The sequence below is a fragment of the Rhagoletis zephyria genome, unplaced genomic scaffold, assembly GCF_001687245.7.
Source record: "Rhagoletis zephyria isolate East Lansing unplaced genomic scaffold, Rhagoletis_zephyria_1.1 Rzeph_scaffold_00070, whole genome shotgun sequence".
NCBI classification, from domain to species: domain Eukaryota; kingdom Metazoa; phylum Arthropoda; class Insecta; order Diptera; family Tephritidae; genus Rhagoletis; species Rhagoletis zephyria.
Window position 1 is genome coordinate 241,792 of NW_016157154.1, and position 9,252 is coordinate 251,043.

Here is a 9,252-nt window from a genome sequence, read left to right on the forward strand (position 1 = left end):
CGCAAGTGTCTACTTTAGTAACTCCCGGTAGTGCAGAGAGAGCCGATGGTGACTACCGCCTAGGACATTGCCTTGTAAAAGTAATCGATGAAATACGCTGCAAGTAGTCGGTCGGTAATTGACGGAGTTTACTAGGTAGCTACCGATTTATCAGTCCTGTAGTCGCGCCCCCGTACTACAGGGTCATGTATGTCAAATTCACAGGCTTTATTTAACTATTTAAAAATACGTTCGTTGAAAACGAAATAAGCTAAACCCACATGATATTTTTTTTTAATATTGTGTTTTTTTATTTATGAAAAAAACAAAAATTAAACCAGACACAAAATTTGGCATGCACAATGAATTGGCCAGAAGATGTGACATAAAACTATGAACTCTCTATAGACTGCTCCACTAGCCTAAAACTCTACAGAAAATATTTTAAAATAGAAATTAAAATAAAGAACTTTCATTATGTTTTCCTACACATAAAAGTCATAAGGTAACTTTTTTCAACGATAATTAAATTAAATTAAAGTCAATATGGACTTTTATTTTAGGACAGAAAAAATAAAAGTCTAAGTATAACTGTTTCGAAAAGCAGAAAAAATATCTGTCATAATAGCACTTTTATTTCTGGTTCAAAAAATAAAAGTCATAAAATAACACATTAAGTTGATGTGAATTGTATTGGTTAAAAAATAACTGCTACTTCCTAGCTTTTGGGTCAAAATTTACAATCAAAACGAATTTGGAAAATGCTAAAAAAATTAAGTCTATGTGTGTGAAAGCTTTCTCGTAATGATTTTTTAGTTAAAAATTTTTTAAATAACAGTTATTTTCGGTCCCTGGAATCTCGAAGAAAATTTGACTGAGAACTCATTGCAGACTGAGTTTATTTGCATTATAATAGGGACGTGGTGGCTTCCATGCAATGCAATGGACTTTTTACTGGCAGTTCGAGGCTATGTTTATAGAGTAATGTGTTATGTCAACAAGGCATGGTGAGTCCATAAGTTGGATAATATATATTAATGGATCTTAGGTTTTTTGTCCTCTAGCGTTCGTATAATCAGATCCCAGACAGTGATTCAGGCGTTAAAGTCGCCTCCAACGATGGATTGAATATTGAATTAGTGCAGAAGTTGTGATGTATCAGAGGCCGGGAAAATTTAACGTGGATGAATATGTGATAGCTTGTGCTGAATATTTTATTTTACTTGTAATCTGAGGTAGATTGCAGAAATGGCTTATATAATTTTCGAGAGTGGAAAATTGAGGGTGGGTTTCAGTAAAAGAATTATAAACAAGGAATAACATTTAATAAGAACTTTTGAGTTCGAGGTATTTATTAAGATAATCATTCATACTCCATTGCAAAATTTATAACATGATAAAGAGAAAGTGATGTGGAATGCAGAAATAAAAAGGAGTGGGAGAACGAATACACTCATACGTACATGCACTTGACTACTTTTGGCATTAACTTTAGTTCCCAGATTGTTCTTCGAGAGAAATTTCCTTAGACTTTTGTTCCCGTTTTTTTCCTTACCAAAACTTTCCGGGGACTTTTATTCCCATTTTTTTTCTCTTCGAACTAATCTCGAAAGTATCGTTCGCATTTGTTCTCTTCGGGAACTTTCCAATATAATTCCCGTTGAGAACATCCTTGATAGTTTTGTTCTCATTTCGGGTTTAGTTTTGAATGAACAAAACTACGAGAACGACATTTAGTTTCGGTCATACCTTTTGTTCTCGGTCCCTGCTAATGATGAAAATTGATGGATAAATAAACAACTTTTGAATGGTCAAAAAAAATTTGGCATAATTTATATACATGGCGTATGAGTAACTTTTTTCATGTTAAAGTTTCAATTTAATATACGACTCAAAATTAAATTTATGTGGCTCGTGGAACTTTTCTTCTATGAAGATATTAAGTACGTGCTTATGTATTTTTTCGTTTAAATTAGTATTTTTAAAGCAATCCTCTAGTATATAATATTTAATTTTTCAAGTTATGAGTTGCCGGCTCCATATTTAAACATTGCTTACTCTCGGATCTTACCTTAAAACGGAAAGCAGCCAACTTGAATACGAATTCCAACGCGAAAACCGCCGTAAAAATCATATTTAGGGCATCTAACAATTCTGTATACCATGGCGGCTGATTATGGTACTTCATTGCAAGAGTCACAGTATTGATCATAATCAAAATGAATATCGTATATTCGAACGATGAGGACGTGACGAACCACCATACTTTGTATTGTATACCGTGTTTTGGTATGTACCGCCGTACTGGTTTCGCTTTAAGTGCGAATTCTATACAGTTTCTTTGGTTTTTGTCCAAATCACAATTTTTGTATTCTTGTTCGCCTTCATTCTGAAATGTAACAATCACGAAGCCGACGAAGATATTTACCATGAAGAAAGCAATCACAATTATGTAAATTATATAATATGCAGCCACAATAGGACGGAAATTGTGTATAGGCCCACCATCTTCTTTATTTGAATCAATAGATACATATAAAAGCCTGCAATAATTAAATTACTCATAAGTATATTTACATAAATTGATTTTTGAAATTTATGTGTACGATAATAAAATAATTAATTTAAAATTCATTAGAGTATTAAAATAAGAATCGGAGAAAAAACAGGGGCGGATCATACGGGTGCCAGACGTGGCGGCCGCCAGGAACCCCGTCTCAAGAATGATTATTTTTTTTAAGGAACAAACAATCTTTTCATTTATTTCCTGAATTCTTTTACCATTTTTTTCTTTCTCGTTATCTGCTTTAGGAAATGAATGTTTTAGCTTGGATCGACGCACGTTCGGCAGGAATAAATGACATCTCAAATCTACTTTCAATCACCAACAAACAAATGTTTGATAAATAAGCCGACGTTTGGCACTCACTTACAAAAGGTGGCATGTAAGAACGATGGAGAAAGGAAAATAATGCGTTCTTTTTTTGTGAGAGTTTTAATAGAAACTTCACATGGTAGGAAACCAGCAGTGAATTTGTGTTTAGTCGTTCACTTCAGCGTACGAAATTATAGCGCTACATCCAGTTTTATTCCTTCGGACAGAAATTACAGAAAAGAAGCTTCGTCGAACATCTGTAGTTCGAATTCAGAGAAAATTGTGGAAGCAAAATATTTATTGAAGAGTCTAAAACCTAAGAAACGGCACTTATGAATGCAGTTTGAGCTACTTAATTACTTAGACAAAAATCCTTATATATACACACATCATCTAGCAAAAAAAGGAAAAAATATAAGAGTATGCATATTGAACATTGCAAAAAATCCGGGGCCCCCATTTGAAGGCCCATATGTACAGTGACGAACAAAAGTATTGGCACAGTGAATTTTTCGCAATATATGCAAAGATTTTTATTCTAACATTCAATTTTAGTATGACAAAATGGAAGTTTAAAGTTGCTAGAAAATCGCGTTGATTTTGGTTGCTGAAAGGCGTTGCTCGAATGTACTTTATATGGAAGAACTTGCCTGAAAAACATTACCAAAAATCAACGCGATTTTCTCGCGACTTCAAACTTGCACTTTGTTATACTAAATTTGAGTGGGCTATAAAATTGCATACTTAGAATTTTTCTAAAAAATCTGAAGAAAAAGTTGCAAATTAGTGTACAAATTTAATGAATTTTCCTGAGTTTTGCACAAAGTTTAGAGAATTTATTATTATGTTTTCTGGAACTTTTTTTTTATAAAAAATTATCGAAAATAAATTAGAATAAAAAACTTTGCATTTATTGCGAAAAATTCACTGTGCCAATACTTCTGTTCGGCACTGTATGTATATTCGGGCGTCCCAGAGTCGAAGAGAAATTCGATATGAATACCCACAATTTCTTTCTTTTTGCCCAAGATAGCATGTATGCAAAGTTTTATTGCTGTAAGTTGAAGGTAACCCATGCCGACTTGAAGTTGAAGTTTCGATTCAGAACTTGTACTGAGATAACCACTCGGTGCGAAAAAACTCACCGCCGTAGTGGCAAAACTCATCGCATAACAATTGATGTAGGTATTCCGCCTGGAGATGACGTCTAAGTGGTAGGTTACATCTTACTTCGGGGCATATAACCCGCCACGAACGAGTAGGGAAGCTTCGTATGGAGCTTGGTTGACTAACCAACTATGCAACCGCGGGCATGGTGATGCTCCAATCATACATGCGGAGAGAACCGGACCGACGATACTATGTTCTTCCTCACAACCCTTAACTCCCATATCAACCTATCTTTCCCTTATGTAGCCTGCCACGCTCCCAACTTAGAGCAGTGCGAATATTTATGGGAATATTATTTCAAATAAAAAACCTGCCTTGTATATCCGAAAAACCCAAAAATCCGCTCCTCGGACAAACAACCCAGCAATATAAAGTATGTGGCCAGGCCAGGATCGAGCATACACCTCATGGGACTACTTTTACTTAGACGTCTAAGTGGTACTTTACATCTTACTTCGGGCATATAACCCGCCACGAACGAGTAGGGAAGCTTCGTATGGAGCTTGGTTGACTAACCAACTATGCAACCGCGGGCATGGTGATGCTCCAATCATACATGCGGAGAGAACCGGACCGACGATACTATGTTCTTCCTCACAACCCTTAACTCCCATATCACCCTATATTTCCCTTATGTAGCCTGTCACGCTCGCCACGTCGAGCAGTGCGAATATTTATGGGACAATTATTTCAAATAAAAAACCTGGCTTGTATATCCGAGAACCCCAAAAATCCACTACTTTAACGGCATCGTGGCCCTTTCTGGCAACCAGTCTAACCCTGTTCCAGACGAGTTAGTGAGGAAGTTGAACCGCCCGGAGCCGGAAACAGACCCACCCTCGCAGATAAAACTTAGGGAGGCAAGGGTAACCTTGTCAAAAGACAAGCTAACCCTACCGCGGTTCCTGCCGCTCCAAGATGCAAGGAAGCACCGATAGTTGCAACACCAAAAGAAGCGACGGCGACATCGGACTGCATGGGTAAGCCAACGGCCACCTATGCACACTATTCTGGCACTAATGTCACCCTGGGCAGTAGGCGTCCCCAGAAAAACATTATCGGAACGGTACTATCGTACCAGACGATCAGCCTTAGAGATGCTGGAAAGACTGAGGGACAAAAAGCCTTAATATCTGACCTGAGAAGAGCTGGAATCAAAAAATTGGGCCAGGAAGTTTATAGCTGAAAATCGGACGAAAGCGAGAGCGGAACCCGCACAGGGCGAGCGAAAGCGTTCAAGGGAGGAATACTCGGAGCCCAAATAAACAAAGCTATCCTTCAATCTAAAGTCGCATGAGCAGCGAGAAGATCCTTCGCGGAAGTGGAGAGGGATACATATGTAAGGGCGGTGATAGCCTGCAGCTCCTACGATGGTGAAATCTCATCGCAAAACGTTGGCAATCGGTCGCGCTTGCGAGCTTTGATCAGTGAAAGGGGGCAACCCGTTTCAAAAAAAATAAACTCGATTGCACATCTACAGGCCAAGCCCTGTAATTTAAGACCTCACTTTTCAAAATCGTAGGAGGTACTGTATATATCTATGTAAGTATAGTAAATGCTACAAAACCCAAATTTTCAATTTCAAACTACATTTACAGTAATCGTATGAAATTTATTAAAACACAAATTTAATTTTTGAATTAGGTGTCCTCAAGTTTACTAAGAAACAGATTTTCATTTAAATCCGTCCATAATTCTATTTTTACCCACTTTTTTAATGGAAACCACACTGTGCCGTGCCGATCGATATTTTAAAAGCCCATATATATGGCCCGAATTGGAATATGTAGTATATTACTTACATGGAGAGAAATAATTCCACAAAAAATTTAGCCGATAAGGGGCGCAGGCGTCGTTATATTTAATGACTATTGGAAATTCGACATAAGTCTTCGATAAGTTTCATATTTAGTGAAAGCAACTCTTTTTTAACGCGAAGCTTGAATTTTGTTATTTCTCATTTTGTTTTCATCTTTATGTAGTTTAAAACTAATGATCTCACTAATTGTATGATTTTTGTTTTTATAATATAACAATCTGATACCCGCGACTTCGTCAGCGCAGCTTAATACTTTCGCATATACTTGCAGATTTTTAAAGCTAAAAGGGCAGCTTTTATGAATTTAAAAACAATACTCTGCATCATAAAATATACTTTTGTAAAAAATGGTGCAGACAAATGGCGCTGGAGTCGAAATATTTAGAGAATCCGTCTTTATCTTGCGACCTGGATTAACGCGCATTTACTTTATTTATTTCTAAGATACCTCTCTAGAAATTTACTTTTTAGATTACTTAATAAAGACCCATCCTTTAGGTATGCATAAAAAGAAGCGCAAAATTTTTTAAGCGCAGATATCCTAGGCAAAATAACGAGCTCCTTAATTGAGAAAGCTGGGCAAGTTGTGTGATTAACTACTTTTCTGAACTGACTTCAAGATAACATCCATCTTGTGGTCGCTCTTTATTTCCAACAATTGCTTCTAAGGTGACTAGTCTTTCATTTGTAGTCTTTCAGGCCCAAATTGCCTTAGCATAGCTAAAGTTTATGTTTTAGAAAAACGAGACTTCATACCTTGGTCCATTATATCGTTCTACAATAACTTTAAGACGAGCTATTCTAGCTGGACATATGTATGTATACATATATTGGGTATTTTGGGGCAGAGCCTGAATAAGTAAGAGTTTAATCCGTTAAAGTAACCAGACCTTAATTTCGTCAGAGGCACGCGGGTTTCTCGATGCAAATAAACCTCTTGGTATGCACTAGGAGATGGTTTAACTACAATGACGGCATTGACGGGGGAGAGTTGGTAAAAGTAGTGGTTGTCTCTTGTTGAATATTTCTTAAGGCCAGTCTGTACAACGTTCAGACAAGAATGCGAAAAAATTATAAAATACTCTAAATTATCGGTTTCGAATCACGCCCTTTAAATTATAAATATGTAGCCTTAAGATTGGATAAGATACTGAAAAACTAAAAATGTAGATTTGCTGCGATTGAGCATCACATTTTTCGTTTGAGATTATTGATTGAGGTTTCTTATGGAAACTTCGATATAACTGTGGAACCAAAACTTCAACTTCAAGAATAAAACTTTATATATACATGTATATATGTTATTTTGGTGAAATGGAAAAAAAAGTTGGGACTATGCGTATAAATAGAATTTCGCTCAAGAAAATTTTTGGAGCTCTCTAATATATATAATTTAAATTTGAATAGAAGATCTCCGTGATGTAAAAAAATACTTTAATATATGTAGGTACGTATTAAAGAAACAAGACTTACGCAGGCCATCCTTCAAACGTTGACACAGTGAACAGAGTTAGCATTGCTTTTGCTACATCGTCAAAATGGAATTTATTTAGAATCCACACGCGCTCCTTCAACCGAGGCATATGCACATCTCCATCTTCGTAGAACAAGTAGGTACCGCTGTAAAATAAAATAACTATTATGCAAAACATCCTTAACATCGATTTTGCTGAGCTTCAACACCATTTCCCTCAATTAAGGCGTCATTGGAACTCAATTTATACTTTTGTTCCCTATTTAACGTGTGATGAGAAAAATAACACCTAAGAAGATATTTTTAATGGAGACAGATGACAGACCAATATTATTGGTAATCACCGGATGTATAAATGAATGAAATAGCTAAAATCAAAGATCACAAAGACTATAACTAATAAATACCTACCTCATATAAATTGACATGCCTTTAGAGTTTTATAATAAACTAGCTTTTACCCGCGGGTTTCCCCACGTCTTCATACAAATATGAAAAATACTTTATTTAACGATGTTATTTTTCATTTATTCTCTAATTTTGCTATAGGAGAATATGGAAGGACAGCTTGGAGTTATGTAATGAAATGTAATAATAACTTTTTGGCACAGCAGGTGTTTTTATTTATTTACATTAAAATATCTCCAATAAATAATATATCGTCGTTTAAAGTACAAACCCGCGTATCAAAAAAATGCGAAACCGCGTATCAAGATAATGTAAAACCGCGTAAGTGAGGTTGCATAAATTATTTCCTAGATAGTAAAAATACTCATATTTCAAAATGGTTTTCTTTTTTATAAAACAATCGTATTTCTGGCAGGTATATTTCAGGACGAATGGATAAGAATTGAGCCAGAAGGATGTGTGAGCAAATCCAATTTTTGGCAGCAAATGCCAGATACGCGGTTTTGCAGAATGACGATAAGCGGTTTTGTACTTTAAACGACGATATGTAAGTAAGTAATAGTTGAAATACCAATGTTGTAATATTAAAATTTTAGCTATCTAATTTCTTTGGCATAATAACTTTAATATTATTTCAAAGCAGTTTTTTAATACTTCAAAGCCTATATTAACATAAATGTATTTTCCAATGCAATTATCATGATTTTATTTTCGATAAATTTTGGGTTTTGCTTTAAGGAATTATTGTTTATTGCCATTGCAAATGCTAAGCGAACTGGAAACTGAGTCCTGTAAGTAGGAAAGGCATATCAGAAAGAATTAAAGGGGACATGTAAATTCTGGTTCCGAAGTTATGGTTGATACAAAATTCAACGCCTGTGTTATGCGCTACGCCCCGTTTTACAGACTCATCTATATAACATACCTTACTATAAGCACCTGCGTACCATTGATATGTCTGCATACCAAATTCAAGTTCATGTGACCTATCGTTCAGAAGTTATGGCTGATTAAAAACTGCACGCCTATGAGATGTGACACGCCCCCTTTTACAAACTCATTTATGTATACCTTACTATAAGCACCTATATACCAAGTTTCACGTTTATGTGACTTATGGTTCCGAAGCTATAGCTGATAAAAAATTCCACACCTTTGGGATGTGCCACGCCCATATTATATATATATATGGGACGTTCCGCGTCAAACGTGACAAAGCTCTGCCCAAAATTACTTTTGATCCAAAAATTTTTAAATACAAGGGAAATTTAGCATTTTTTATGTACTTTCGATTGCTGAGTGGCGTTTTTTAAAATTTTGTTCCCAGACGGAGCTACGCGTTCCCTAACCTTAAAAAAATACTGCTTTACGAAATGATCAAGCTGTCAGAAATCACAGGGGCTCAGAAAAATTCCAAACAACAACTATTTTCATGTATTTTGTGCTGATGAACACGAATGTGGTGGTATTTTTTACCGATACCTCAAGCGTTCCTCCCTAACCTCAAAAAACACCCCCTAAAATTGC

The 9,252-nt window shown here is 35.8% G+C and overlaps 1 protein-coding gene across 1 annotated transcript in view; it reads right to left on the reverse strand.

Moving 5' to 3' along the window:
- Ca-alpha1D (Ca[2+]-channel protein alpha[[1]] subunit D) overlaps positions 1 to 9,252 on the reverse strand; it is a 435,534-nt gene that overhangs the window by 178,890 nt on the left and 247,392 nt on the right. The window contains exons 16-17 of the mRNA XM_017627184.1: positions 7,317 to 7,463; positions 2,051 to 2,522 (exon numbers count right to left, since the gene is read on the reverse strand). Coding sequence (XP_017482673.1) covers positions 2,051 to 2,522; positions 7,317 to 7,463 — 619 coding nt within the window. The remainder of the gene's footprint in view (positions 1 to 2,050; positions 2,523 to 7,316; positions 7,464 to 9,252) is intronic.